Below are 12,431 nucleotides of genomic sequence, written 5' to 3'. Positions count from 1 at the left end.
TATTGAGATAAAAACTGCATCAACATCAACAAAAATACCTGACCCAGTAAAGATAGTCTTAACATATTAACTAGCAAGATGCATATTCCATTATTGCTATTAGACCATGCCTCCGAGTTCCAAAGTATAAAAACTTATCAGTTTACACAAAATACCATTGAAATTTTTCTCATCACAGGCACAATCTAACATAAAAAATAATTCTGACATTTACAATGTAGGAGATTCTCCTACAAGGTGAGGAAAAAAAAAAACCCAGAAACAGTTCTATTTCAGTGATGATTCGCTAAATCCACAGAAAAGCTGCAATTTGCACAGAGCTGAACTGTTATATGAATATATAGTGTCTTTCCATAACTGTTCCTGGCCTGGTGAGAACAACAGGCCTTTTAGTAAATTTACTACAATTTGCTAGCTACCTCCAAGTATGTAGACCCTAGATATCCCAACACAAATCGCATGCAGGTGCTTTGTGTCCTGAACAGCCTAGTCTCACATTATATTTATGCAGTGTATTTAAAAGGAATTTTGTCAGTAACTGTACCATTTCTAGCTCTTTACCCAGAAGGGACTGTGTCTCTGATTGCAAAACATTAAAAGTCAGGTAGGACAAAGTAAGATTTCAACTACATTAAAGCCCATTTTTAAAATCATTATTTGAATTCTAAGTAATCACTATATATACAATATGTTGTTTTCTAGTCAATACTTATTTGGATTGACCAAATAAGGTTGAACACTCACTTATGACTCAGTATTACTGTCAAAAGTTGAATAAAAACCCCAGTGTACTATCTGTAACACACCTAGATTATAGAAAAATAAAACTGCTTTTTTAAGAGTTAAGAGTCTCTCATCTCCTTCAGGAACTGCAACAGAAGTGTTTAACTGCTCTAGGAATGCCTTTCATAGCAGGAACTGTGTATTTCTAGAGAGAAATAAAAGTGTCTCAACCGTTTCATTTGGCCTACCAAATAGGCTATTACTTTTCTCCTCCATATCAGTCTTGCTTTAGATGCAACCTCAAAAGCAAATCAATGAAGGTTAGGTGTGGGCAAGGTCTAAAACTTTGGCGACATATTCTACAAAAAGGTAAGGAAAAAAAAAAGAAAGCTAAGGAACTGTTTAAGGCAACCTGACCAAAGTAAAGATAAGGCTTTTGGATCACTATTTCCAAGGATATCCAGTTTTCTTAGCTTTCCAAAGTAACATCAACTAACTTTCTGGTCAGATTTCCATTCATAAGCGTCTTTAAAAAAATATTTACCTTCCTAGAATATGATATTAACTGAATATAAAACATAAGGAGATACTACATATTACAGACAAAAGTAAAAAAAAGCTACAGATGAGCACACAGATGGCCAAGTATCAAAAATTCTATGGTCATAATAGAAGTTTTAAGCTCTCTGAGGTATTTCAATATCTTAACACCACAGGTTTGGAATACCATATAGAGACTTAGAATATCATAGTATTGGTATAACTACTAAAGTAGATTTTTGGTTTTGTGTTTTGTTTGGTTGGGTTTTTCAATACCTTCAAAGGTCACTGCTCTAAAGACTCAGCAGTTTGAATATAAAATATGTAAAATTACTGTATCTGGCATATGTATTTTAACATAATGTTCACAATATTAAGAGCAGAAATAAGAACTGCCCACACTGTAATTGTATGTCAAACAAAGTAAGTATTTGGCTGGAATGTACCAGAAGCAGAGATCCTAACTATTGACATAATTTATATCACAAGTATGAGCTGGGTTGGGAGGGAAGGAATGAAGAATGGAAGGGGATGTGAGGTTTAAAATTCACACATTAGTCATCATGAAGTCACTGACATAAGCCACTGAAATTTAGTAAGATCTGCTTTTCGCAGCTCAACAGTTTTTCTCCTCCCGTGCACTGGCTAATGCTTGAAGAAAAAAAAAGTGTTCTGACTATTCCGAACTTCAACATTTACAGTGATTACTTTTATTGTATTATTCTAATCAAAACAGAAGTGCTCCCCTTGTCATATTTTAGATCTAGATCTATTTTAAAAGGTAAAATTCACACCTGCCAATATTGTTGAAGTAAATAATGTGTGCTTATTTAGGCTTATCCACAGTTACAAGCAATTGTGTTCAGCTTGGTTTAAACAGAATAAAAACTGAAGAGTTAAAAACACAAGGTCACTTAACCTTCTTCCTGGTTGATTTACTTTTAGTTACAATTGTAATGTTTACTAAGCCATACCAACTCTGGCCATACTAGGAAAGTGTCTCTGGCACAAGTGGTTTTTCAGAAGAAAAGCTGGTCTTCCCAACAGCTCTTTCTTCTGCTTCATCTTAAAGTGCAGAAACTGTGGGAAAGGATAACAAGACCTCCTGTCTGTCACTGTGGAACTACCTCCCTTAGAGAGGCTAAGGCTGCGTGTATGCGGACGTGCAATCTGTTCTCAAAGTCATAGCCACTAAATTCCTCCTGGGAGAAAAAAAAAAAAAGCATATAACTATTAGCCTCCTTCACTTTATGATATGAAGATAATTTTACTACTAATGCTTAAGAAGTCATGTTACAAAACAGACAGAAGAAAAGAGGTGAACTGGAGATTCATTGCATGTTGCAATATCCCCGCATTACCCAAAGTAACAGAATTATTACAGAAAATCCATGTTCGTGAAGACTGCAGAAAGCTTTCATTTCCAACATGCTGTTTGGATCCCATGTAGTTGGAACAGCACCTAGGAATTTCTGCAAGTCCAAAAGCTCTAGAAAATCCCAACATGCCCAAGGCAGGAACCAATTGGAACAGACAAGGAGTGGAGAGTTGTCATTTTCAAACTTTCTGTAGCCAAATCTTAGTTGAAACACCTGGCAAGGTTCTAACACTTCACTAATGTGACTTCTGTGCTACGACTGACCTAGAAATACACATCTATGTAAAATACATGAATGTGTATCATATACATTAATGTCTATCTACATGATAAAGTTGTAGATTATAGGTAAGGGACACTGACACTTAACATCCAGTCCCCTGGCCCCAAACCCCCCAAAACACCACCTCTCAAGTGCCCTCATCTCAGAAAGATAAATTTGAAAGTGTCTTAGTTTTTACCTTGGCTTGGAGAAGTAAGGTTTTGCCTCTTGGCACAGTCTACAAAAAGACAAACATTGCATTAGAAATGCATTGCAAACGTTACAGAAAATATCTTTAGTATATGGCCTGGTCAGTCCAGAATAGCATCTCTATCTTGAAAACAAGATACTGAGCAGACAAAAACCTCTCAGATTAGGAAACTATAAACACAAATGAGGCACCCAAGAAATGCAGTATTACATATTTCTGGTCCTCTACAGAAAAGGAGAAATTACAGCTCTAAATGCAAGTTGCAACTGATGATGGTGAGCTACAACAATGCTCAGGGAAACAAATGAGGCTACAGATAAATGACTAATTAATCAATAGAGTAATTTTTGTTTCTTAACCAAAGTTTAAGCCATTTATTTACAAAACAAGTTACAGGATTTTAAGCATTTAAAGTTGTTTCAGAAACCTCAATTTCAAACTCTTAAGGAAAAATATAAGTATTTGCAGATTAATATTTACTACTGAAAAGCTTATGTTTTATTTCTTATCATAGAGTACATTTTTATTTTAAGACTCACAAATAAATAATCAACTGCCTTATAAGTAGATGGAAAAAATAATTTCTTATTCAAATATATGAATATGAACATATGTATTTATATTGGTTAAATTACATTCAGTGTCTAAAAGATCTACAAAAAAATCTGTAAACTTCTTGACGTCACCATATTAAAAACCTAAAGAACTTGATAAGAACTAAGTTTACAATAACAAAGATGATTCAGATGACATGATAAATCAAATATGTAATTATGAGTAATTTTAAAGTAAATTTAATAACAGTATGTTTTTTATACTAACACACATATTCATATCTGTATCTGTTGCTCAGGTCTTTAATAAGCTCAGCCTCTCAGGCAAATGGGATTTATAAAACCCTATTCCCTTCTCTTTCTTAATCATTATAGAGCTCTTGCATGACACCTCACCTAGTAAATGGAATTTTCTATAAACAGCATCCACTCGCCTCTAATTCTAGCTCTTGCTTTTCCCCACCCCATCCCACTTTATTCAAGTCAAGCATCATTTACCTCCTAATTGTCCGAGTGCCACCAGAGGGAGTTTCCTGCATGTCCTTCATATACTAAGCACGCTACCATAGCTTCTCAGTACAGCTACAAGCGGAGGCTTGTTCAGTCCTCAAACACCCCACATGAAGCACGTTCAGTTATTATGTGCACATACTACACATAAAGCAGGAACGAAGGAGTGCTCTCACATTCTCAAAATCTTCAGACAACTTCACTACCCACCACACTTTTTTTTAAGAGACACCTGACATGATCAAATTTAAATATGAACATGGAAAAAAGGGCAGCAGGAACATTACTGGACTTAGACCTCCCTACCAGGCTCCAAGGCCCAGTTCTAAGTCATAGGGCGGCAGGGTTTTGAAAATAAAACTATTATTTTAAAAAGCATTTTCTCTAGTCCTGTCCTTTGTCATGCTAATAATTTTTATTGAGAGATTTTCCTTCCCTCTTTAATGGGTAGGTTCAGCTCAGATGACTAAATCTGACAAGATTAAAAACAACTGAAAACTGATTCTTAAGAATATGAGATACTATTAGCCCAACTACTTTATACACTACATACAATGATGTGGGGGTTCAAGTCACTACCTTGTAACCGCTTCCCCCTAACATGCAATCTGATTCAGGAAGTACTACATAAAGCAGCACAAACTCCAAATAGTGAGTGGTGTTACATGTTTGAGGAGGGGAAAAAGCACCAGGAGTGGTGCAGAAGTTGCCCTAATTTAAGATACTCTGGGGTCCCTAGGAGGTAGGGTATGTGCAAAGACCTGAACGATCAAATGTATCATCAACCAAGCCATTGGGACAGTCTGACAGCCAGGTGAATTATTTTCCTCATCATCCTGAACAACGAAAACCTCACTACACATCAGAGTGAATGCTAAAACACCAACACATACAGGTTCACAGGAATTTAAATGACTGAAATCACTTTACTTATATATTCCCTGCAATGAAATAGTACAATAGTATGCGTGCCCTCAGTCCAGCTAGGTTTCCAAGATGCACTGATGTGTGAGGTTAGGAAGATATCTGTCCTAAGAGTGGGGATAAATAATCCCAACGTAAAAAGACTTTTGACAAATACCATATAGTTCCAAATATAAGTTTGATCCCGAGAACATGGAGCTATTTTAGAAAGGCATCAAATTCTATTTGGAGAGGATAACTACAGGTAATCTTTGATCTCGAACAGCATCCAACAGTAAATTAAATATGTTTAGAAAAGGATCCTAGGCATTCACCACACTAAATACCACCTGCAGACAACAATTCCCTGCCTACTCAAGGCATTCGTGTCAGGCCTCTGCTGCCACCAGCAGCAGGAACACTAAGGCAAGTGAAGGGGGAGAGGTCTTTGCGTCTTGAGGGATGATAGAAGTATCTGCATATGCCAGTATTCAAATATACTGTTTCTGTAAGTATGAAAAAATGGGCATCATGGCATGATCAGAAAGGTGGAAAGTAAATTCTTTGCAGGGGCTTTTTGGAGTAAAGTACTAAATAATAATCAAAACAACATGGTGCTACACTCATCAAAATTCTTGCTTTACTGCTTGCTGTAGGTTTGCAGACATGTTTGTTTTACTGCTAATGAAAGACACCACTAATGGTCAGGAACATAACAACTGCCCTGAAGAATCCCAGAGAGTCTCAGGCTCTGGTTTTTATGTAAAAATAAAACCCAGTAACAACAAAACAAGTCACTGCAGTGTTACTGACAGATACTCTAAGCTCCTCAGAATCTCCTTATAGCTCTTGATATTGAAAAATAAAGACGTTACCTAAAACACACTGCATTTCTTGGTTTGCAAAAAACGAAAGTAGTAAGTTTCTTTATGGTAGGTATAAATCACATTTTTAAAACTTTACATACACTATCACCTATAAACTTTGATTCATTGTTTGTATAGCGATAAGTTGACTCCCCATCATAATTTTCAGAGTTTAAAAATATGTTATGCTATTACCTCTGGGTTGTCTAAAAGAAGACAGCCAAGTTCATAGCAAGCATACGGCTGGACGTATAAGTTGTTTTGACGGCACAGTTCATCTTTAGCAGCTCGCTGAAAGAACTATAAAAATTAAGGAAAAAGAAAAAAAAAAGATTGCAGTCATACATTAAAATTGATTGATACTTAAAAAAATCCAGAAGCACCATTCAACTTCAAGCACTAGAAATTAGCCCAAAGCTAAAATGAGAATACATTAAAAATTTCCAGTGGTAAAGATTCTTTAAGCAAGGACCCAGACATTTTTACCAACACTGCCGTATCAAAGCGAAATTATTTGTTTGGATTTTTACAAAGTAATATATTGACTGTTTCAAGAGTTTCCCACCTTCATACTGAAAAAATATTAGATCTAACATGGAACTTTAATATCAGAAATTAAGCACCCAGATTATTTAACATACGCTTGAGAGAATTTGCGGGGGTGGGGTGGGGGTGGGGAAGAGAGGAAAAAAAAGGATTTAAAGCCAGCATCAGCTCCCTTGTTGCTTTTGTGAATTGCATTCTATTTGGGCGAGGAAAAAAAAGTTGTGCCTACAGATCAAAGCCTGGAGCAGTGGTAAAATTATTCTTTGGTATGTGCTCTCAGTGTCTAATAGGTCTAGAGGAGAAGCGGCAAACCTATGCTTTGGAAAGGTCAATATCCAAGTTATTTTGTTTTTTAAAGTTGAACTTTCTTTGTTGGACAAAGTAAATCCAGCAGAGCAAGAACCTTTCTGTGTTTTTTCCCAGCTTTCCCTCAACTCTTGCTCCTACAAGCTACTGTAGCTGCCATGTTCGTTCAACATAACCAATTACTTTTACAACACAGAACGTGATGAAGATATGCTAAACCACAAGATTTGAAAAGAACCTGACATACTCTGTTGATCATTCTGTTTCGTGAGTTCCAATAGCACTGAAAACTAATGGCTTGCTTAACACTCTTACTCAACAATATTTACTGTTTAACAGAATAGCTCATAAAATTAATGGTGTAAATTATCATTTAACAACTTACCTGAACAGCATCTTCAGAATTTCCTAAGCATTTGTGTATGGCACCAAGAAGCAAATTCCTCAAACCAACAGCTGATGAATCATCAACATCCTGACAAGCTTAATGAAAAGATTCCGGTAAACAAACAAGATGGATTGAAATCCTTCCTTAGACAAGAATTGTGGTCTATGCTGACTTTTAGTCTGATGATTAAATTTAACCAGAAAAAGGAGATGCTAGTAACATTAATATAAATCAAAGTTGGTTTCTTTTAAATACAACACGCAGTTAGTGTGTTCTCATAAGAAGGAGAATCCTTTTCTCTACTGGTCTTTGAAACATCCACTAAAAGGTAAAGTTAAGAAACAATCATCTCCTTCTGGTGTTATGGGAAACTGGTTTGTCCCAGATATTGAAAGAAAAAAATACATAGTCCAAGTTACAAGGAGCACAGGGCAAGCAGTTCAGACAAAGCTAATTTGTTCTGAACTGAAGCCAAATGACAGACACACAAAAATCTGTACTGGACTTAAAAGCCCAGACTAGTATATTTTGGCATCACAGTTCTCAATGCTGATCAGAGGATAATGCTTATTTGCCAGACCTTAGCTGGTCCACAATCCAGGGACAGACTGTGCCTCAGCTGAGTAGCGCCCTGTTTCCAGGAAGAATTGAATCACGCTGCACATAACTGTCTCTAGATGCATCAGGCTCCATTTTGATCAAGCTTATTAGCGCCAGCTCTGTTAAATCAAGGCTAGTTCCATGAGAAGCCATTTGCACTTGTCTGCACTGTCGCTTCCAGAAAGTCCAGGATACAGGGAGGCCCGCAGGGCTTTTAATCCCTTCAAAAGGAGCCGAACTGCTGTGCCTGGAGCAGCAGAGCTCCTTTAACTTCACATTCTGCCTCACCTCATAAACCCTGCCAGACCTTAACTAGCTCTGCATTCACAACAGAGTTAAGCCACAACCCAGATAAGCCACCTATGAATAACTAAGAGTTGGCTGCATGAAGTATTTGGACACTACACAATACACAAGGCTGTCAACTCTCCCTTGTATCCCAAGTCTCAAGTTACTTGGCATTTTACTTAGATATATGTGGATACAAATTAATTCTTTTAAGTCAGCTTCTAGCCCTGAGGAAAAGCCTGGAAACTTGCCGCAGCAATTTATACTCCAATTGTTCAAGAGAAGAGGAAGAAGGGGAAAAAAAAAAAAAAAAAAAAAATCCCCTATCATCTAATCATTCTTGATGCACACATAAGGCACAGCGATAACACTCTCATTGTGCAGAAAATCTTCAACCGGGGATTGCTGATGCAGACATATCTGTCAGTGTCATATTTACAAGAAGCATATCTCTGAATTTTAATCTATACTGCTATTGCACATTAAAATGTGAACCACTGGCTAGAAGCTTATACAAGGAAGATCTGCACTGCTTCTGAGCATGCAGGAGAGAAGTACATACTCTTCACAACCTCTAAAGCTGATTGTTCCGAAGGTGAATGGCAGAAAAATAATCCTGAAATTTATTTTTATATAAGTAATTCTAATTTTAAAGCCTTCCCCATTACCTTTGGGACTAGAAAACTAGGGATCTGAATGTAACCTACTGCCATCACGCAATTTAAATGGACAAATTGTCTTCAATTAAAAACAGAACAAAACCCCACAACTACTCCTGACTCTTGACGTCAAGACTGGTAGTTTTCTAGCTTAACATAAAAATCATGTACAATCCCAAAAATTTCACAATTTGAAAAAAGGAAGTATCTCAGTGGCAGACATTTTTTGTTTTATTTTCTAAATGAGCAGGTAATAACTTGAAACCATTTGCAGAATGCAAACAAGACTGATGGCTGGATGGAGGGAGGAGTACTGAAAACTTCATGATAAACACTGCTACCATAAACTTCATGTGACAGACATCCAAAGATAACTGGTGACTTAGAGGCAACCATGAAATGCTCCTTTCACCACTAAGATGGACCCAGCAGCCAAGATAAACAGAACCCTTATGTCATAGATAACCTCACAAGCTACATATTTCCTCTCAGAAGAAAACTGACATGCAGAAATTAATTGGTAGTTTTGTTTTTTTATTTTGTAGCTAGGTTTAAATGAGTTAAATTTTGCTTGGTGACTTGGAACAATAACTACCATGCTATTGTTTCATTTTAAACAATGGGCATACACAACTGATTAAAAAACAACTATATGCAGCAAGCTTTTAAACTTCTCCCAAAAACCTGTAAGAATGGTAAAAATTAAGCATTAAGCTGAATCTTAATGGGTCATTATTCTTTTGTTACTCAAACTGTTTTGCTATGACACATACACACAGGTTTAAATTTTCACACTGCAACAATCAGCTACTCCACAGAAGAAAATTATACACCTCATTTAAAAATAAATAAGTAAATCAAGAAACCATATCATACCTTGGCTCATATGCTGTAAGTTCGAAAGGGAACAGTTTGGAAGGGCTTTCCATAAGTACAATACTTCAATGGATGCCAGGACACAGAGCTCTTTGGTTGGCATTTGTTTTCTAAATCTATCTGCCTGCAAAGTGGGGAGAAAGAGGGAAGGGAGATCTGTCATCTGTCCTTTTATAGGGAACATAATAGTCACAAACAGAAATTCTAAAGGTTTCATGAAAGCATTCAACAATTTTATGAAAATAAAGTTGGTAATAACTTAGCTTTAAAGACTTTAAGACTAAAAAGCAAAATCTTTCAAATAATTTAAGGGCTTACATATTGATCAAAATTAAAGCTTCCTTGTATGCAGCCTGATTTGTTTTACTCTATTTCACAATCCCAAGTGCCCACTGACTGGATGCTGAAACTGTAACATCTGCAAGATCATCACTTGGGAGATATATCCTGGACAACTCCTAGCTTTCAAAAAGAACTGAGGCTTTGACAAACAAGACAAGATAAAAAGAAGTAAGAAAGGCAAAGCTAGAAGGAAAATTACCAAAGCAACTATGCTATAGTGTATTTTTATCTTTAATAATTACTTCAGTTGTAAAGTGAATAGCTAATTCACACTTCCTTTGCTAGGTCCTTAAAATACATGACACTTGTTTTTCCACCTGAATCCTTCCCACTAATTCTACAGAAGCAACACAGCAGAAAACAGATACATCCTTCAAAAATAAATACTGGTAAAGAATCAAACAAAATTACCAAGTCTAATTTACTGTACTGAAACGAGTCAGCCTATACTAAACCAAACCTTTTTCACTGAAAACTGTTCAATCTGATTGTTTTTTCTTTTGAAAAGCTTCTGAACTTCCTTGAACACATTCTGAGCACCGTTGACATCACCAGTGGCTCCTTGACACACTGCAAGGACACAGAAACAAAAATGTTTTAACACTGCTGGGATATGGAAAAGGAAAAATTAAGAATAGGTATCATATGGTCACAGGAAAAAAAAACCCACCACACTTCCAGAAAGGATCTAGACTGGGGATTTGACAAACATGCAAATCCCAACTCTCCCAGGTACCCTCTGTGATCATTAACAAGTCAGTACCTCTTTTCGTACTCACTGAAGAAACTAATACCACCCAATCTCTACGAATTTATTCATTAAATCTTTGCAATACACTGTTATATGACCTGTCACCACACTGGCAATCATAATTGTATCTAAATCTAGAAGGAGAGGGGGAGAGAGAGGAAAGAGGAATTACTTAGGCATGCAAGCATACATTACATAAACAAAGTTATGTAAGTCAAGTCTGGCATAAAGCAGCATAAGCAGCAGGCAGTGTGTGCACTAGTAAGTTACCCAAAACAAAACAGTGCCAAAACCTTATTACATCACTGATTTACCACTTATCCAACACATTGAATATACTCACCTGCTGTTAAATAAGCATAGTAGCACTGGGACCACCTGGATTCATTTTTAAGCCTTTCAAAGGATTCAAACGCATCTTTGAAATTCATCTCTATCATGCTGCACCAACCTAAAACCAAGACTAATTTAACTTCAGAGAAAGCACAGTAATTCAAATTTGGTGCCAAAATTACTGAAACACAGAGTCTGCTATGACAGCTGGAGTTAGTTTAACAATTATACCAATGACTGGAAAAGTTAAAAACAAATCAATGACATACATTTAAAGCCTGGTTTAAATTTACTGGGAAGTGTTGAATTATTCCATACAAAACAATGAATCCACTTCAGGGCAACAACAAATCTATACAGACACCAAAAGCTCTCTTTTTTAATTTTATTTAAATACTACATTTTGTAGGATGCTAAAACTTACACAGCTACTACTTGCTCCCTTATTCTTGCCCACTGTGACAAGATCCCTTAACAAGACACATTTGAAGCTTGAAGCAACATATCTTCTCCCCTCTAAAGACTTGTATGCCAGTTAAGAACATATAGCATATATTGCTATTGATAAAAGGAAATTAACATGAAATATAGGTCCTGCAAACCGTGAAGCTTCACTAGACCAATTAGTTTTTGGCACAGAAATGGTGATTCCACAGACAAATCCGATTAATTAATTTCTCATTTTAAATAATGTTCTGTGGGTGAACGGTTTGCCCTTGATTCTACAGTCTGCTCTCTGATTTTGCATCACCTTGTATTTTCAGAAAACTGAAATTATGAAAAATTGTTGAGTTCTACTCGCCCACACAAGACGACGGGATTATTACCATAATCCAAGACAAAGGCCAGTATTCTAAAACCTTTTTTAAAAATCCTAATAAAAATAATCCAGTTTGTTTATTGAAATTGCTAGTCTAAACTTAAAAGTGAGCTCTTTATAGTATAAACATATCCAACTTACCTATTTCATATAAGCAGACATGCTGAATTTCCCTTTGGTCTGTTGCAAGTTCCAAAGCAGTATGAAATGAGGTCAAGGCACTATTGATTTGACACTAACAAAAGTGAAAGAAAAAAAAATAAATTGCGATGTCTGAAATTTGAAATTTGTTGGATAATTTTATTTCAATAAAGAAAACATTCAGATTTCTGTTAATAGGTATTTTAAAATAACTATATGGTTAAAAAAAGCCTCTTGCAGATTGCAGCCTCTGGTTTGATTAGATGAAAGAGGTACAACATCCCATTGAGAGGAAAACCTCAAAATTCTTTCAGACTCTAGATTATTTTAAGTGACCTAAAACCCAGCAGAGACCTAACAGTTTGAAGGAGAAGTGCTAATATTAATTCAATATACCAGCTCCACACTGCAATTCCTTTGGCTGTCTTCCCTCC

General features: G+C 36.2%; 1 protein-coding gene across 1 annotated transcript in view; it reads right to left on the bottom strand.

Moving 5' to 3' along the window:
- Positions 1 to 387: 387 nt before the first annotated feature.
- The window catches only part of TTC39C (tetratricopeptide repeat domain 39C), a 46,944-nt gene continuing 34,900 nt past the window's right edge, over positions 388 to 12,431 (bottom strand). Inside the window, exons 7-14 of the mRNA XM_075023162.1 lie at positions 11,998 to 12,091; positions 11,047 to 11,154; positions 10,413 to 10,522; positions 9,611 to 9,734; positions 7,185 to 7,282; positions 6,143 to 6,247; positions 3,103 to 3,141; positions 388 to 2,465 (exon numbers count right to left, since the gene is read on the bottom strand). Of these exons, the coding sequence (XP_074879263.1) occupies positions 2,376 to 2,465; positions 3,103 to 3,141; positions 6,143 to 6,247; positions 7,185 to 7,282; positions 9,611 to 9,734; positions 10,413 to 10,522; positions 11,047 to 11,154; positions 11,998 to 12,091 (768 nt within the window). The 3' untranslated portion in view covers positions 388 to 2,375. The remainder of the gene's footprint in view (positions 2,466 to 3,102; positions 3,142 to 6,142; positions 6,248 to 7,184; positions 7,283 to 9,610; positions 9,735 to 10,412; positions 10,523 to 11,046; positions 11,155 to 11,997; positions 12,092 to 12,431) is intronic.

Source organism: Buteo buteo, chromosome 3 (genome assembly GCF_964188355.1).
Source record: "Buteo buteo chromosome 3, bButBut1.hap1.1, whole genome shotgun sequence".
Classification (NCBI taxonomy): domain Eukaryota; kingdom Metazoa; phylum Chordata; class Aves; order Accipitriformes; family Accipitridae; genus Buteo; species Buteo buteo.
Note: the sequence above shows the minus strand (reverse complement) of the source record. Positions and strands in the feature narration are given on the sequence as shown.